This window comes from Anas acuta, chromosome 11 (genome assembly GCF_963932015.1).
Source record: "Anas acuta chromosome 11, bAnaAcu1.1, whole genome shotgun sequence".
In the NCBI taxonomy this organism is placed as follows: Eukaryota; Metazoa; Chordata; class Aves; order Anseriformes; family Anatidae; genus Anas; species Anas acuta.
The window spans coordinates 17,760,292-17,780,277 of NC_088989.1; the positions used below are offsets into that span (position 1 = coordinate 17,760,292).

Consider the following 19,986-nt stretch of genomic DNA (forward strand, 5'->3'; position numbering starts at 1 on the left):
AAGGAAATGTTTCAATGCTTATTTGTAAGACTAGAACAATTGGTAGTTACAAGGAAAAATGATTTAAAAAGAAAAGCTGCAATAAAGGGCATTTTTTATTATTTTATCACAGATTTACTTTACATTTAATGTATACTGGAGGCACAACTCTTTCTCTGCATTCCTTTTTAATGTACATGTATGTCCTGATCAGCATAGATCTGTATCTGCATTTTCTGGCTCATGCTATACATGGGACACACATAAATTCAAAAGTTGGCAAGTCTTTTTCAACTGCAGATCTTCTGTTGCTATAACAGTCTGGATATGTGTTACATGTTGTTTGTTACATGTGTTAAAGTTGTTTCACGGGGGAGTTAGGAGATAAGATTTGATTAGAGAGTAATAAAATATATAGACTGACATGGACGATAGAACTTAAAGAATTGCTTTTTTTTTTTTTTTTTTTTTTTTGTCACAATTCAAGCTTGAGAATTGAAAATTCATTAATGCAATTTGACCATTTCAGTAGAGACTCATGAAAATCTTTGTTGTGATTTAGGTGTACACAAAATAGTTTGTTACGTATGCATAGATGTGTACATGTTTCACAGCAGCAGATTTATTTTTTTTTGTTAAATAGTAAGTTAGTTTTACCACTAATAGATGCTCAGACTCTTCTTTTTCTCTCATCCTCCTCAGAGACACAGTCAATTAAAAAAATATATAAATAAAATTATTTGAATTAGGTCTTATTTTCAGATTTTAGATCGAGAGTCAAAATTGAGCTGGGAATGTTTTACATGATATCGTGATTTAGTGATTTAGTTCAAGTATTCATGCTTTGATTTTTGTTTTTTCTGTCTTAAGTTTTGGCTTCAATCATAAGGTTAGATCCAGGTCCAGGTCTAACACCTGAAAATAATTTAGACTTGTTAACATCTCTGTTCTTACTTGGAGGAAATTTACCTTTTTCAGGAAGCTTTTTATGTGAGTATAAAGATGTGAAACTGAAACCTTATTCAGGTTTTTCTATTTTCAGGAATAAGGTTTTTGTATTTTCTGATAAATCTTAATTATGAAAAAATAAGATTTGTCAAGTAGCTTTAAATTCCAAAACTAATGCAAGATAGCTGAGAAGTATCCTTAATTCTTTTCTGTCTGATGCATAACATGGGTGGTAAAGAATCCTTGAAGCCAATGCACAATTCACTTTGTCCATGGAGGTAACTTTAAAAGCAACCTTCTATAGGTAAGCTGTTTCGTGGTGAAATCCATGCACGGCTTCTGTGCCAGCCAGTACAGGTGAAAATAGTTGCCAAAACTATTTATTATATAGTCTGCAGAGAGTAGCAGACATGCGTTCCAAATACAAGGCTCTCATGGGTAAACACAATCATGGGTATTTTCAATTAATATCTAAACAATGACTCTATGACTAATGAGATGAAAAATGCAATTATTTTAGGCAAAACATTTGAACTGATATGACTGGAAAAAAAAAAGTTACAGAGAAGTTATATTCCAGTAAAAATTCTTAAACCCTTAGGGTATTATTACTTGAGAGAGGGACCCATCTCCTGAGTTCATGCCATTGCACAGTAGTCTGTAACTTTACAGAAACAGGAGTTAGAGAGGCAAAAAGGGGGCAACTTGAAAGAACATTCTCATCAAATTGCAATTGCTTCCAGTCTTTCAAAAACTAAAGCTTTTTGACCAGTGATGCTAGGCCTATATTCCTCCACTTTTAGGTAGTTCAGAGAATATGGTATATTCCTCAGACGATTTATTTTCCTATAGCTAATATACTAGGTGTGTGTAAAGGAATTGAATTGTGACTAAAGTAATGGTACTTCCAGTGGCAGCAATATTATCATTTTACCATTTATTACACTATGGCTGTTGCTCGGGTGTCTCTATTGGCTTCTAAATATCTAATGTGCCTTAAGTCAGAATGACATTTGCAAAAAGGAAAAAAGTGATTGAGAGTTATTCTAATCTGAATTTAGACATATTTATATCATAACATTAGAAAAGGATTTTACCAAGTCTGAAAATCTCTGTACTTGGGAACATGCTCTCATAAAAATGCATTTTTAGTCTGTTTATCACAGGAACCAAATATCTGTAGCTTTTGTATCGGTGCAGTGTTTGAGTACCTATGGCCACAGTATCAGTAAACATTAGGTCTTAGCTTGAAGCTGCACTGTTTTTTCGTATTATAGTTCATATTTTTCATTGAATGAATAAAATTTTAGATCTAACTTCATTAGTTATATTTTAACCCTGTAAAATACAGAGATTACTTCCAAAAATATTCCTTGGTCAATTTGGAAGTAAAAATACTCTTTTATCTTTGGTACTAGTAAAGAAAAGGTAGACAACATTTCATAAACACAAGCAGACTAAAGCAAATGAAACACTTGGTCTTCTTCATTTTGTATAAAAGGACTAACAGTACATTTTCACTACACTGTTATGTTATAATGTTGATTTTCCTTTAGTTTGATAAATAAGCCATGATATCATAGCAAATTATGTCAAAACACTAATGAAGTATGAAGAGTTGCAGGATTAAATAGTGCCCACTCCCTGGTTATGTTCTGATATAACTAACACTAATAAGAAACAGAAAACTCCCTGTATCAAGGGACATAGTTACACTGACTCCTTCAATTCATTATTGACACAGTAGAAAAAACACTTGGCACTTTCTCATTTCTGTCCAGCTAAATAAGACCAGTGTAGGACAATTCATTTCTATTTTCTAGTAAAATGCAAGAAAATAACAAGGATTGGGATTAATTCACTATATTTGTTGATGTGTACAATACAGAAAGAAGGCAGAACACCTAGCAACAGTCAAATCAGCTTCATCTCTTCTCAATGGATACTGTAAAAATGTGTATTCTTATAATTTTGGAGGGGCTTTACGGACTGTGGGTTGTCATGTTCCTTATTATTTTTACTACCTAGCATTGTCATCCATCAACAGCATTCTGGAAAAGCTTGAAGGTCATTAATTGCCAACTTTGTTTCTTTTTCATCTAATGGTCCCCAGAGACCCATATTAAGAACACTCAGTCTCCCTTTGTTTTGATACTATGATTTTATGATACTCTCATCTCTTCCCCAAGACATCTCTTAACTGTCTCCCCTCTATAGTTTTTTGGCTTGTTTGTTTGTTTGTTTTTAAGAGGCAGCGCTATGAATTCAGTTTATAGTTTCCTGGATACTGATCAAGAGTATTTCTGCAGGCCACCTTGAATTGGGTACTTTGACTTATGTCAAGTTGCTCTGAACTGTGTTGCATAGGGATTGTCCATACAGCTTCTTTAAAGGCTGTTTAATTATGATGGGATATACAACAGAAAGGTTGCTTTCCATTCCAGCTGTCAAGCAGTTTGAATCTACCTGGTGTTTTTTGGTTGGACTGCTTGCTCAGCACATTAGCTCCTGACTCTCTACAGAGTATATATTTTTTATCTATATCTATCCTATCCTCTTTCTACTGTGGAAAATTAATCTTATTTTAGAATGATTGCAGGCAGGAATCTCCACAGTAATAGTTTATCTGTTGCCTTTTTGATGCTTTGCTGGAGTTCTGTATTCCCTAATTTTCATTTGGTGTTGCATTTTCCTATAAATAACCTGGAATAATCACAACACACATCCCATCCAAAACCTGTATAATTATATTATAATTATATATATTTTTTTATATAAAATCAAAATTAGAATAGTATTTCGCAAAAAAAGAAGAGCTTCCATGGATTTTAAACTCCAGTATCTCCATATGTACTATAGCCCACTTCAAAAGGGATGGTACTTAATGCTGTCACTTCCTAAATACTCTAGTTAAAAAATGCACTCAGTTTATGGTCACAACAGTTAGGGTCATTTTTTTTGTAAGGTGGTGAAATGTTATTTTGTTTTAGAGGAAGCAGATTGCAAAATAGTTGATAGAATGATTGGAATGGAATGAGACACTGACGTTCCAAAATCAAAATATAATTAGTCTCTGCCAAGATTTTGTCTTCTCCAGATTTTCTATTAGAAACCTGTGAGAACTGCTCTTTTTGATTCACTGACATTATAGTTAATGTTTTTCTTGTTCATGAAAATATCTGTTTTTAAGCTGTACTGACATTAAAAGTGTAAGATTTTTCTACCAGAAGGTCACTTGTGTATTGATTTAGATAACTTCTTTTTTTAATTGAACAAAGTATGTTGTGACAAAGGTATTTTGGATTGATTTCCTGGTTCAGACTTACTTGCCAGTGTCCCTTTATGCACTAAGATCATGTAAAAACATGTATTGATTTCAGTGAGTGCAAAGAGAGTTGGCTTCATAAGATCCAGTCTTATGAGGTGATGTTAATGGCAGCTGAAGGAACTGTGTACAAGAGGTACTCAGAGAACCCAATTTGGCATCAGCTCCCATATTGCACTCAGTCTATAAGCCATGTTAACCCTCTGTTCGGAATGACAAAATCACAATTAAGCTGCATTTGCCTCTCTGATGGCCTTGCACACTGATCAATTAATGCTCTACTCTTTTCATTCACTAAAGCTTTTAGATTTCTTTAACACTCATGTTTCTGAAAAGATAATACAAAGTGTTTAAATTCCCCTTGGCTTGCTACCAGTGTAAAGGGACTACAAAATATTCCTGCATACAAATTTTTACACCTAGTTATTTTCTGTCAAGGTACAAGACAGTGGAAAATCTGGCTCAATATCTTTGAATTGTTCTTTGTTGAGAATAACAGCTGCTTAAGCATGAGGTTTTTGCTTTTCTTGATCGTGAGAGGAATATGTTGAGCTACCCCTGCTGGTGAGAGAGAGAGCTTCTGCATGTCTGACCCAAACTTTTATCTTGGGATTGTTTTTTTTAAACCAAATAGACCAGAGAAAGTCCTGCTTGTTTATTGATTTAGGACTCTTCCTGCCTGTTTCTGGGAAAGAAAAAAGTGAATAAAAAGCCACCTTCATTATTTCATTTTTAATTTCCTTTCTCCAAAGTAAGCAGAGCAAAATTAGATTTAGTCTGTTGCATATTCCACAAATAAATTACATGGAACTAGAGTGGTTAAATGAACTTTGCTTGGGGATTATTGGAAAGATAAATATTTAAACACTGAACTTGAGGTAAGTTATGTTTATGAAGTATCTATTTTTTTGTGTTGCAACTTTTTTCTTTTTTTCTTTTTTTTTCCTTTTTCTCCTTCTAGTCAACTCAACCATGAGGACATTAAAGTCAGGATGAATGCCCCTTCAAAAAACTGTTTCCTGCACTGTTGCCAGCAGAGCACTTTTTTTTTTTTTTTAATTAGATGATATATTTCTAGTTGTATTTTTATATACAGCAATGAATGTATTTTACATTATATCTTGGTTAAATAATAAAAAGTAAATTTACAAGAATTCAAATTATTTCTTGAAAATAAAATATATTATGTAACTGTAAGCATTGTTTAAAAATACATAAATTGCAGAAGCACTTACAACCCTTTGAGCAATTCAGTGTATGAAGCTTAACTTTTAAGAATTTATATTAAATTGATAGACTTACAGTGATGCAATCACAGGATGAGACTAGGAAGCCTGGCTCATAAACTTCAGAAAATTTCTGAAAGAGGAAACGATATGCGTTATTCCCATTACATACAGGAAAATACAAAAAATAACACAGATGAAGACTGTACTGGCTAGTTAAATAACCACCTACCAGTTAACAAAGCAATATCATCAGTAATATAGAAGATAATAACAGTGCCTTTGGGTATTAGATATCAAACTAGAATACTTATTTCTACAGTAGAAATTATGATAAACACATTTATGAAATCTTTAAGTGCCCAGATATTAAAAATTAGTTAAAAGGTAGATAGATAAATGTTGCTTATCTTTGTAAAGTCAATACAAATAATCTTCAGTTTTAAAACTGATGCAGATGAAATTGCTTCTGAGTTTTATTGTTACCAGATAACTTCCATGAATGTAATTTATAGTCTCTAGTGTATTTTGATGAGAAGTTAAAGTATCTATAATGGTCAGAGTTTACTAAATGGTATTACATTTTCAAATTTATCATAATTAAGAGCATAGGAACTTCATAGCTATCTAAAATTAAATATTTATTCAATTTATTACAAAATGGAAACATATTTTGTAGCTAATCATGGTGTTTTATATAGAGACCTCTGTGCAGTGTAACTGTGTAGAAAAATGTCCTGCAGTGCCAGTAACCAACAGGCTTCCAAGCAGTAGAAATGGGGATGTGGTGCATTTTGGCCATTGAACCTAAACAGGACCAGGCGTACACAGCTCTGTGAGTTCAAAGTCAATGCTTAATTGGACAATTCCTTCAAATTTTATGATGGTAAAATCATGTCATACTCTGCAACTAATTCGAATTCCATTCAGGGAAAATAAATAACTAAGTAGGATTTCTGACTAAGAGCTTTAGGCTTGGCTCAGGTTTAGAAGAGAATAAACTGACAAAGCAGAAATACATTGTAAGAAAGGGATGTCAAATCTCTGATCTCTGCATAGATCCTAAAAAATGAACCTACATTCACCAGACTAATAGTGCTGCCAGCTGCCTCTAGTTACAACGTATGTTTTGTTTCTTTTTAAAACACAAGTTAAGTTTATTTTGTCAGGTTCACTGGAAGGACATGGCTCTTGTTGAGACATTCAAGTAACAGGAATTTTTATCCTGGTGCTGCTGCTGCTACAGTGGAACTGCAAGCACAGGACAAAAATTTCAGTTTAAAGGAAATCACAGTCATGAATTCAAGAATAGAAGCACTAAGTACACCTTAGTAAGAAGTACTCTGGCATATCATTTTTTATTTTTCAGAATAGTGCATTGAAAATACAGGCAGCAGTATAGTGTAAACTGGAGGTCTTTAAAAGACATTTAGATGTAGAGCTTAGTGATATGGTTTAGTGGAAGGCTTGTTAGTGTTAGGTCAGAGGTTGGACTAGATGATCTTAGAGGTCTTTTCTAACCTAGATGATTCTGTGATTCTGTGAGCACAACATTAATCAGATAAGTGTTCATGAGCTTATCTGTTAATTACCTGTTAATCTTGTTAATTAACTGCTCAGAGGTCACAGTTGTAGCGCCTGTTTCGATACCTTCCTTTCTACAGAGCAGTTTTCATATTCTTTACTCTTTCCAGGTTACCTCTGACCCTGTAGCCATTGTTACTGCTTTCCACCAAATTCATTTACAAAACTGTGATGTTTATTGAATGTTGTCATTTTCTGCTTCTTCTTTTCACGCTTCATGCCTGATGGTGTCTTCTTGTTCTGCACCTATTACATTGTAGTTCCAAAAGGGTGATCTCAACAAAACAAGCATCCCAGGCTTGGTGACTGTTTCCTCCACTCCCCCATATTGCAGACTAATGGATATACCCACAAGTTTTGAATTATGCTAATGAATACTTTTACAAATATTCTCTGTGTGGATAACAAACTAAATCTTCTAGGATATGGATTATTTCCTTTTTCTTAACCAGAAAAATAAATAAATATTATGTATATCCTTTGCCAAGTTTGGTGAGAAGATGAAATGGGAAACTATGTTTAATCTTTAACTATTTTTTCTTCATATTTTGCTGGCAGGGTATTCTTACTTTTCAAAGTGAAATACAGTCTGTACACAGATAGTTCGCTATTTACATATGTACATCTGCAGATCTGAGGCCAGGAGCTTTCACATCTTTTTGTGCTCATGAGTTTATCTGGAACTCATGGTTTTAATGGTTATCTGATGTCTCAACAGCTGTTCTGTCAGTACTTATCCTTTCTGAGTACCTGTACCATTTGACTGGTGTCCTTTTAACCACTTTAATTTGGCAATTTTTTTCTCATATTCTAGCAATGTTAAAGGCTAATTACAGAATTTTCTGAAATGGAGCATTCAGGATTTCACTGTTCTTTCACTGTAATTATTAATTAATGAGATCCGAGAAAAAGTTAAGCCAGCCCCAAATCTTTTATAAAAGCAATATATGTGACTTCCTGGAAATATCTTGACATTTCAGAAGAGCGGTATGGTATTTTTTTGCAGCTTTTAGGCATTTTAAATACATTCTGACCAGTGACTACTGAATCTTTAAACTTAATTTGTGTTTGAAGTCTGTTCAGTAATTACCCTAGCAATATTGAAAAGGGGTGTTTGATATAATAACTTACATCAGCAGAAGAATAAAAATCCAAAGCATTTCACTGCTCTCAACATCAGCAGTTGCCAAAAGCTTTGTGGTCTCAAGCTAGCTAATCCAGCAGATGTCATGACATGATTCTGAAAGACTTGATATTAGAAACATCTTTCTGTGATACATTTCAAAACAATTTGTTGTGAATGCATGCTTGCCTTAATTATTGTTTGCTCAGCAATTTGAGAATATTGGGTTAAATTTCTCCTTGGATTTAGTAGTTCTGCCAGTATAACTTATTATTGAGATATGTCTTTGTCTATTATATATCTAAATAGTGTAATTACAACTAGAATTTGCATTGTATTTTCTCCCCCTTTCCCTTTCAGGAGGGGGAGTGAGAGAGCAGCTGTGGTGGAGCACAGTTGCCCACCCAAGTAAAACCACCACAATGTCAAGCATGAATGAACTCCCAGTATGAAGGAGCTCTGTATTAGCAACCATAAGATTTTTTCTGTTTTTTAATTATGTAAATTCTCGCTATTAGTATATGATGGAAAATCCTAAAAGCTATCATTTCAGAAAAGCAAAGTCAGTGCTAAGTATTTTTCATTTTAAGATTTAGGAATCTAGCGTTCTCTTGCTCAGATTTTAAAGCCATTCTCCTTCAGATGTTTTACTACTTCCTTTCATCTGTAAAACATGATAGACTTTTGCTCTATAGATAAAAGGAGCACCTACTCCTAGTAGTACCTTGTCGTAGTCAGCATCTTGAGCTATGCAACTTATTCCAAGTTATTCTAAGTTGTTCTGCAGAAATGAAACTTCATATTAATTATAAAATAACAATGTGAGAAGTTAAAACCACAGAAATGAAAACATATAGACCGAAACAGTCTTTTTTAATTTTTAGTAGCCGATAAAACATTTTAATACTCATTGTCATTATTTTGATTAAATACATTGTATTAGCAAACATAAGTAATGTATCTCAACTGTTTTTTATGTAGGTTCCAACAAAGAGCTATGACAGGTTTTCCAGTTGCTGCATTTATTTATTAGCAATCCAAACATAGTTATATCTATCTTTGGAAAATTCTGTTGCATGTTTGACACATGTATTCTCCTTTCTCACTAATTAATAATAATACATTATAGTTTATTGTATTGTTATTTAAGTTACAGTGGAACTGTTTATACAAAAAAAAAAAAAAAGTAAAGAAAAAGAAATTTAGATACGTTTCAGGTATGTTTTATGTATACGTCAGAAATTGTGTGGTATAGACCACTTCCATCTCTCATACATATGAACCTGCCAAATATATCAATGCAATTTCTGTTGCTGGTCTTCCAATTTTGAATTCTGATTTTTTCCATTTTTAATTGTCACAGCAGAATTTGTACTTAACCAAATTAAAGAAAACCTTTAGCAATATTTTCATATTGCTGGGAGGCCTTTCCCTCCCAGCAATAGAATTGAAAGAAAACAGAAAACATGCAAATGACTCACATGCACCAGGGGAGCTTTAGGTTAGAAATGAGGAGACATTTCTTCTCAGAAAGAGCAGTCAGGCATTGGAACTGGTTGCCCAGGGAGGTGGTGGAGTCACCATCCCTGGAGGTGTTCAAGAAAAGTTTGGACCTGGTGCTTAGGGACATGGTATAATGGGTGACATTGGTAGTAGGGGGGTGGTTGGACCAGATGATCTGGGAGGTCTTTTCCAACCTTAGTAATTCTCTGATTCTATGATTAGTACCAGCTCTATTTAAAACTGATCCATTCATACTTGCTAGACCTTCTTTCAAGGTAACTTACTGCCAAGTAACTATACTGCAAATTAAAATGAAACCCATGACATTTTCAGTGTCAGTTTCATTCACCCAAATGTATGAGAAGTCTTCAGATTGCCTGCTCTGCTAAGATGAAGTAACAGAAAAGAACAGATTGGGAAGAGGTGAGAGGAGGACTCAAACTGAGTTTTCCGCAATTTCAATAAGAAATTTCAGTTTTCATGATAGTTTGATAGAACAATACCACACACAATTGGAAACTAGTTAGTATTAGCAAAGTGACTGTATGAAGGCACACGTGTAGAGCCTCCATATGCAATGGGAGAACTGTGGTAATTACAGTAACAGCAGGAATAAAGAAACACTGCTAAAAAAGCAAAATAACTACAACTTCATCATCTCTGGATTTGTGGGCCTGTCACAGTGATAGACATGAACAGTGAAAGCACTGGGATAACTTAATATTTCACTGCCTTCTACGCTAGGTTTGTCTGTCTGATTTTGCAGAGCAATATTCAGTGTTTTTTTCCCTGCAACAATTTATTCTCTTTGTCTATATTGGGATGTGGTATACCACATGAAATCTTGATATTGGACTCCAGAGCAAAAAGAATAGTATTACCTTAAATGTTGTTAGCACATTTTTCTAAGGGAGAAAGCAGGGTTTTTTTTTGTTTTGTTTTGTTTTTTAAGTTAGTGTTTGTTCCTGTGGCCAGTAAAGGATTCCACAGCTATGGAATCACGGGAAAATACATGGTCCTCTTAATTACAGGAGTGCCATTTGTATTGCTATACTTAGAGGTCTGCCAGCGTTTCCATTACAAAGCCTGTTTCAGTGGTTTATAGTTCAATCATAAAAATGTGCTGCTGCCATTATGAATCTTGAGTCAGGCAATGATTTGTTCCCACCTCCTCAAAATTGAAAAAATAAATAAAGAAAAGAAAAAAAAAGTATTTATAAAAATGTATCTGTTTTTAAAATATGAAAGCAATAAATAACTAGATGTTGACTATATAGGACTTTGAATTTCTACAGTTTAAAAAGAATTTTATTTTGAAACTAATCGTGTTTTTTAATACTTACATGATTATAAATGCCTTTAACTTAAATTGGTTACATTGGAACAGCTCTAGAAAAGTAACCAAAACAGCTAAAAGTATTCTGCATTCAATGCTTCTTGAACCTCCGTACACAGTAATAAAATAGAATGTGTCAGTATCACAAAGTACTCTTTCATGTACAGCTCATTTACATCCTATGTTCTTTACTTCAGGATAACTGAGAGCATTGAACTGACTATGTAAGTGAAGACGTGTAAAATGCCATTAATTAAATACATTAATTTATTATATTAAGTATAATCCTTTTGTACCTACTTTAATTTTACTCTTAAGTTAAATTATCATTTGATATAAACTACCTTTTTCCTGTTTTGTACTATATCCAAGAGATAAATACAAGTATTTTAGTATAATAAATTTTGGAAATAAACAGCATGCAAGCACTCCTAGTAATTTATCAGATGAATTATGAAAGGAACCCTAGTCCATTACTTTATGTATGAATTTTGCTCTGTTCATGCTCACAAATTGAAATCTCAGCTGCAGCTGGGTCATACAGAAACAAAAATATTTTTCCAAAAAGAACTATTAGGAAGTTATCTTCTCTTATGTCAGAGTACCTTACCAGTGAATTTATAAGTTTATTCTTAGCAAAGGATGTTCAGCATTACAAAAGAAATTTCAAGCTTCTCTTGTAGAGCCCTCAGTTCATAGTCACTTTCTGTTATGACAATCAATATAATTTTGGAGAGGGTGGGGAAATACAAGAAAGCAAGCTCCATTATATATTTTCCTAGTAAAACAGCTGTAGACTCTAATTTAAGAAATGTCCTTATATTTCTTAATATAGAAGAAGGGGAGGGGAAGGAATAGGTCAAACTGATGCCAGTGGCACATCCTGTTGAGCAACAGTGAAGTGAGTGGGAACTGGGAAGTCAGGAGATAACAGCCATCCGCTGTGTCTGTTAGAAAAGCTTCCATGCTAGATGTAGGAAATTACAAATGGGCTACAGTGACGGGTGTCGAAAGTTCCAGCTACACTGTGACAGGCGCACCAGAAATGTCAGTGAAATTCTAAGTGGATCTTCCTTAACTTTTTTGTCATCTTTGGCTGTATGGTCTTTAAGGAGATTAGAAGATGGGGTCTTTTTTCTTTTCATTTCTTCCACTAAAACCATATAAAGCATTCACAGCAGGATAAAATTACCCCCTGGAATAAGAGCACTAAAATCTGGGAGAGGAATCTATGAAACTTGAATTAGTGTATCTGACACTTGAAGAGCTGCCATGTTGTAAGTAAACACCAATCTTGAAACTTAAAACTGCCAAGAAACAGAAAAACAACAGGCAGTGAAGTCTGAAGTGTCTAGTGCTTCTCCTAATCAAAAGCTATCTAAAAAGTTGCAAATATTTTTATGATAGTTCACAGAGGGGGATTTTTCCCTGAACCCTAACTTTAATGATACAGTGTTCCCATTGTGCATATAGCTGCTTCAGAGGACTTTTTCCTAAAATGACTTTACAATAAGCAAAATCAACTGCCTCTCAAACTTCTTCCAGTAAATACTTACATTTCCCTGAAACTAACCCTAAAATAACCAACATCACTTGTGATTTTGTGATCAGCTGATAGATGGTAAGCAGAGCAAGATTTAACATATCCCAGTTCAATATAAATTAACACTTATGGTTAAATGAAATATCAGAACAATCTGTAGATGCCTGTTCAAATAACCATGTGGCAAAAACAGATTTGACTACATTACGGTTGTTTAAATCATTTTCATAAATAATTTAGCTTAATCATTTAACTCTTAGTTGATTCCTCTAACATTTCTTCTTTGTTTTCCCTCTTAGCTAACAATGCCAACATTTCCTGTTGTTGTGAAGATTGGACATGCTCATTCAGGCATGGGAAAGGTGCAGATGCTACTTACTGCATGTTAGGAGGCTGGGTGTTTGTCTAAAATAAATGCATGTTCCATTGTTTCCTGGATATTTTAATTTTCACTGTCCAAATTCTGTCTCTGATCCTTGCTCTTGCAAATCTCTACTTGTCTATTATTCAAGAAAGCACCTCTCTTTAGGAAAATACTTGCATAATATATAATATATTTTCACATTAACATGTAGTCAGGCCGTTGTCCTTTGTAGGACAGTTTTGGAAACATGCTGAGATGCTTTCCTGAAGCTGAACCTTGTTTATTAATGTAGTTGACTGTGGTGAAACTATTGAAGAGTCAAGGTCTATCTGTACAATCCAAATTTTTGGACCTGGGAATCTAGGAAGATTTTGCCTTGGTTCTCTGTTAGTTTCAACTTGATACAGATTTTTTCATTTCCTGTCTTAATGTATTCTCTGTGATTGTTTCATACCACTATATAACTGCTGCTTTCTTTCTCCAAAGTAATTGCATTCAGTGGTGAGTACAGTTGTTTTGATATCACTTATCTCACAATGATGGTTCAAGAGATATGATTTAAATTCCACTTTCATTGATGTCAATGAAAATTTCTAGTCATTACCAATTAACCACCTTCCCTCACTGAAAACACTTTAATGCTGTAAGTGTTTTAGATTTAAAATCATCAGAGAATAGTTACATTTATCATCTTGAATCTCCAGAAGCTCCATAACATAATATTTGACACTAGCAATAGAAATAGAAAGATGATTTATTTGTATTTTATTCAGTAATTATGCAGCTTGTATATTATATTCATTGCCTATGACTGCTTTATTTAGTACTTAGTAAGTCAGTGGAACTCTGGCAGCCAGCTTAATTGAGAGCAGAATTAACTATTAATTACTTAAACTGTGGTTTCTGTGGATGGCATACATGAAGTATTATGATGTTTATACTGTATTTTCAATATTCACCTCCTGTTTATAGAAAAAAGGAGCTATTCGACAAAAATATTCAGCATATCAAATGTCTACAAATAAAAAGAAATTTAGGTGTTGGTGTTTGTTTTTTTGTTTTGTTTTGTTTTTAGCTATAAAGTATTTTAAGTCTTTAAAGATTAAATGCCGGTCTTTTGTAGTGAAAAGTTTACTGTCAGCCCAAATAAAGATTCTTCTCATACCCTAGTCCTCCCTAGAGGGATTACTAGGAGTAGTGTTTCCATTTGTCATAATTAGACTCACATAAGCTATTAAGCTTTCAGAAACTGAGTTGAGACCACTGTATCTGGTTCTGTGGCTCTCAAACAAATTACTCTGTATTGTTCTTAATCTGAATTGAGAGCAAATACTTAGGCCTTATGGCTTATTTTGGCTTCACAAGATACCATTTAATATGCAAGTCCTATCTCACAGCTGTGACCACTGTTGCCTACAGGTCCCATTTTAAGTATCAGGTGACAGTGGAAGCAAATAAGATGCTGGACTTGCCAGAATGTGCAAACTCTCCTAATATTAGATAGCATGGTACATACTAATCTCTATTTCCTTTCCTCACCTTTCTGAAATATACTTTGGGTTAATGTCTTGTTGGAGACATAGTTTCCCCCTCATAGTTTCTACCAGCCCTAAGACTTCTCTTCTGAGTCACTTTTTCTACCCATTTCAACCAGCTTCCTTTGAACTCAATGGTAGATATGTGCCCTCCCTGTCCAAAAGTAATACCTCTGCCTGCCATCTGTCCTTTAAAGTCTCCTTCTCCCTCTCCACTGAATTAATATTCCACAATTTTCCACCTCCCTCTTACTTCAAGATGTTATAATTGGTGGTATTAATACCCATCACCATCTTATCGTAGTGTTCTATATCTAGGAAATCCTACTCCTAGAAAGCCTGACTCCTTGCAGAGAAATAGGACAACTGATTCTGCTGTGTTGAGCCAGCCCTCTGTGTTCCATGTGAATATACCTTCATCAGAATGTCTTTACGCCCTCATTTCCTCTCTCATGGGAGATAAGTGACACAGATGCGATAGTTCATGATGGGCTCTGTCTACAATCATTTACACGAGCAGTTTAGAAAAACAATTGCATATAAATTAGTGTCACACATTATCACACCTTTGAAAATTCTCCTAAAAGCTGCAGATCCAAAAATTATCAATTAACACTACAAATAATAATAATAAGAATTAAAAAAAAAAAAAAAAATTTGGAAAGAAAAATAAAATCTACTGTTTGCAAGTTGCTTTCTGCAGATGAACTGGTAACATTTTGCCTAGGAAAGCAAATACCTTAATGCAGGAATGTTACAGAATCTAGAAATCAGTTAAAATATCCAATACTTTTTTATGAACTCATGCTATCAAAAAACATATTTCTCATGAATGCCATTTACAACTGAAGTCTACATTTTATTCCTAATTGCTGTTTTTTTTCTTTTGTATATGCTGTTTATTTGTGGTATGATGACTACAGATCAAGGTAGACAACCACTACGATTTTCAGGACATAGCCAGCGTGGTAGCACTTACTCAGACCTACGCCACTACTGAACCCTTCATAGACTCCAAATATGACATCAGGATCCAAAAGATAGGCAGTAACTACAAAGCATACATGTGAGCCAAAAACTTATATTCTTTCATCATTTATCTCAAAACTAATAAGCACCAATAAGAATAAGACTGTTGGATGAGCTTCTGAGTTGAAATGTGGGAACTCTATGCCTTCATTGTCATATTCTTCAGAAATATAGTATGTTAGACTTTCTGTATATATCAAGGCTTTTTTCTTTAAGTTGATTGTCACTGAGAGGAGGAGAGTAACACAAAAGGTGAGCCTGCCAGAGTGGTTTTCCTGCTGATCTTTAATTATTTTTTCATTTAAAGAAATGGAAGGGGATTTGTTTTCTATAGAGGACTTGTTTTTGTCAAATTTTCTCTCCCTCTAAGAATATTTAGATGGCATTAATTCACAGAAACCTGAACAATAAAATTTAATGGAAGGAAGTGCTCTTCTTTTAACATAGCAAATGTAAGAAAATCTTACAATGGCTTTCACATATATGGGTAAAAATCTCTTCTAATTTGAGAAGAGCTCTTGGAGGATCCAGATATGTTTAAAGATTATGACTATAGGGAGGTTAAAGTGGTGTTTCAGTTTTAGACACATTAAGCAAGAGTAGCAAAACAGATTATGAGGTATTAGTTGAGTATGGTAACTGTCTTTATGCATTTTTTTTTTACTGTGTTGACTATTGATTATCATTTCATTCATGTTTTTAAGACAAGTTAGATTATCTCATATTTGTTCCCTCATGCTTACAGTTTTGAAGCAGGAAAAACAACATGAATTAAAAAAAAACAAACAAACAAACAAAAAAAAAAAAACAAAAAAACAGTAAGGGACAGTCAATTTTTTAGTAGTAAAATTGTTTGAACTTTAAGCAACCTACAAATGTGAGAAGCAAAAGTTGGAGCTTGGTTAAAGAAAATGTATGAAATATTTTTTAATGTTAAAGATAGAGTTAGCATTAGGTTTCAAGTAATTTAGAAACAACCAACAAGCTCTATCAGAAATGCAGAACCTTGGTCCGGATTCACCTTTTCCCAGACTTCTAACTTACCTCTTCTTATCTCTTATGCCTTAGCCTTCATTTATTATTGCCCCAGATTCTTCCCTGCTCCTTTTATTCTACTCAGTGACATTCAACAGCTGTGCTCTCCCTCTACTTCCAGTCACCAGTCAGCCTCCTTTCTCTGCCTTAGACCTTGTCATGCAATTATTTCAGCCTCTTCAAGGGTAGTTTAGTGCTTGATAGGTTTGATAGGTAGATTTCTTGTACTCTGCTAGCCATCTCTCCCCTCCTCTCTTGCATATAATAAGCAGAGTTGATTTGTCTCTATCTTACAGCTCCCAAGTGGCACAGTCTTAGCACTAAAGCCCAGCTGTTAACAGTTATTGACATACCTCCAGATACCAGCAGTCAGATGCAATATTAGTAATTTGATGGTTCATTCTCTATGGTAGAAACTGGACCACTACATTTCACAGGAGAGAGCCCTACATTTTTTTCCTTGACTTGAAATTAAAATTCGGTTTAGTCTCTGGAATAATTTTTGTAATAGTTAGCCACACAACGTTTATCATTTTTAAACACAAATGTTTCTTCTTCACAGAAGAAGCAGTTGGCCTAGGGGACAGGAAAAAAAAAAAAAAAAAAAAAAAAAGTATAAAATGACAGTCTGTTCCTGCTACCTTTTATTTATTCTTATGTTTCTGTTCCCTCAGAAACTGAGTTCATCCAGATGCTAAAAGCCTAGCAATATTTTTTTCTCTAGATTCTTTCATAGAGTTAAATCAAAAAAATTAAATACTGATCCATTGTTAGAAAGCATCGTGAAAGGAGAAGATTTACCAAATGTCTGTAAAATTCTTCATATGCATACATACACATTATGTCAGTGGTATATTGTTTTACAGCTGGTTCTCATTTTGTTCTGTGACACAGGAACAGAGTACTTAAAGAGCCACCACAAAAAATACCAGCTGAGCATTTGTTTGTGTAATTTAAAGAGAGTTATTAAGAGCTTCGGTTTTATAATTCTGTGGGAAATTGTGGTATAAGTGGATCCATGACTCACAAAACACTGGTGCTTATCATCTGTCAGTTGAGATTATAGCCAAAATGCAACATTGGATCCCTCTAAATACCACAGCTCCTCAAAACTTTTTGTGACGCATACTTAACTACACTTGGTACCATTACAGAATTCAACTGACTTAGAGGAAATAGAGTTTAAAGGGTCAAACACAATGAAGAAAAACAGAAATACAAAAAAGCTACCTTTAAATCTCTTCTCCAAAAGCAACACAATGAATGCATAACAATTTACTTTGACCAAAAGTTCAATAATACAAAAGTTGAGCACATCAGCCAAAGAACAGTGCTGTAGTAACAAACTGCTAACTAGACTACCTACAAAAGAATTGTAGGCAAACCTTTCTACATATTTTGTGGCAATACTTGTCCAGACAATTTGGATTTCATGCTTCAAATGGTACTAAACAAACCAGACAAGTGTTGGAAAAGGGGAAAAGTCAAGTTACCATGAACTATATATAGCAATCATAATTCCCTTTTTCCCCAATTTTAAAAGAGTTCTTTGTGTTTTCAAAGATCAAATCAAGTGAAAGCATATTAAGCCTAAGTGTAAAGCACTCAAATGTGATTGAAGTTGTTCTCTGTATTATTGAGTATTTATTAAATGAGGAGGAAATAATGATGTGAAAAACCCTTAGCAATTATCAGAACAGAAGTGAAGAAGGGTGGGAAACTCACGTATTTCAGTAGTGGAGATCATACATGACTTTTATGAAATCATAACTAAGGTTTATCATAATAGATAGTCAGGTAAAGGCACTTTTGCGTCACTTAGCCATGGTCAAATGGACCAGCCCCATTGTTTTGGAGTCTCTTGCATCAGAGGCTCCAGTCCACAAGCTGTCAAGATTACATCAGTTAGGGCGGTGTCCATAGCATTCCTCTCAGTCTTCATCTGGTCCCTATGGCATCATTACAGCCATCCATACATCCCGTCTTGATTCTGCTTCAAGTTCAATAGAGGATGTTTCAGGTTGTGGAGTAAAAATACGGCTTAAAACATCTTTTCCTCATTACTCAACAGTGCTTCTTCACTACTCAACAGTGCTGAGGTTACATCAGTGCAGCTGAGCATCAGGAACTAAATACTTACTAAAAGTTTCAGGACTTTTTTTTTTTTACTTTTTTTTTTTTTTTTTCTGAATTGATCACACTTGTCTTCCTAAAAGACACCTTATATAGTACATGTTAAGGAATGCCTTTGTTCAGATGTGGTTTGTGAGAATTATAATCTCTCATCAGAAAGCGTGTGGAGAAATAGTGAACTTAAACATTTCAATTGTTCTGTAAGTGCACACATACAAATAAATGTCACAAAATAACCTTATTACCAGGAAAAGTTACCTTACACATTGCATGTCATGTGGACCTTCCCTTTTCAATATATTCTCCCACAACAAAGAATAAGAACTTTACGCTTTAAAATTCAGCTACCTTTATGAGACTTCCGTAGAAAGGTTGACATTCCCCCACAATTGCTACTGACCCTTGTAATTAGGTTAATGGTAAATGGAAACAAAACTATTGCTTCTACCTAGTATACTTTTAATATATTACAGATGTTTCGGTTATTTTATTAACTGGAAATACTTCATGATTTGTATCCTTAGCCTATTCTCAAAACAACATTTAGGTTTCAGAATAAAGCTATCTTCTCAATCCTGGTAACAGTCCTAGGGTCTGAGGAGGAGAAAAAATATATATATATTTCTTACAGATAAAATAAAAGATGGTATACTTGAGCCTGAACTATGCTGCTTAGATTATGTTAGTAAACTTGCAAAGAGTGAAAACTGGAGGAGAAAGAGAAGTCCAGCTCTATAAGAGATCAGAGATGTAGAAATCTTGACTTTAAAGTAATGGGACCTAAATCTGTAATGGTGTGGATTTGAAATGAGAAGCTGAAGCCTCACTTCCTTGACATTTGCACTAATAATATGTTACAGGCTATTCAATCCATTTATCACTGACAACAGTTTATTCCTAACACTTACACTTAATCATAGTTTTAAAAATTTTCTTAAATGACTAAATGGGAAACAAAAATTTCACAGTATTGTCATACTTCATAATATTGTGATGCCTGTTAAAATTCTTCATGTTTTAGATGCTCTACTATAAGCTGTCAGACATGAAAACAATGTAAGAACCGCATTAAATATTAATGTTATGATCAGAGTAAATTAAGAGATAAGGAAAATATAAAACCACTAGCTGTTTTTGTAATATTTCCCCATTTTCAGGAGGACTTCCATATCCGGAAACTGGAAGACAAACACGGGCTCTGCAATGTTGGAACAAATTGCTATGTCAGATAAGTAAGTCCAGTCTCATGTAAAAGGTAATTAAAAATACATATATTTTTATTATTATTATTATTTAATCACATCGGTGACATGCAATTCACAG

The 19,986-nt window shown here is 34.0% G+C and overlaps 1 protein-coding gene across 3 annotated transcripts in view; it reads left to right on the forward strand.

Moving 5' to 3' along the window:
* SYN2 (synapsin II) overlaps positions 1–19,986 on the forward strand; it is a 176,876-nt gene that overhangs the window by 117,691 nt on the left and 39,199 nt on the right. For 2 of the 3 annotated variants that reach the window (XM_068694898.1, XM_068694896.1), the window contains 3 exons: positions 12,867–12,929; positions 15,390–15,532; positions 19,821–19,895. In XM_068694898.1, the coding sequence (XP_068550999.1) occupies positions 12,867–12,929; positions 15,390–15,532; positions 19,821–19,895 (281 nt within the window). The remainder of the gene's footprint in view (positions 1–12,866; positions 12,930–15,389; positions 15,533–19,820; positions 19,896–19,986) is intronic. The other variant, XM_068694897.1, reaches the window with a different exon arrangement.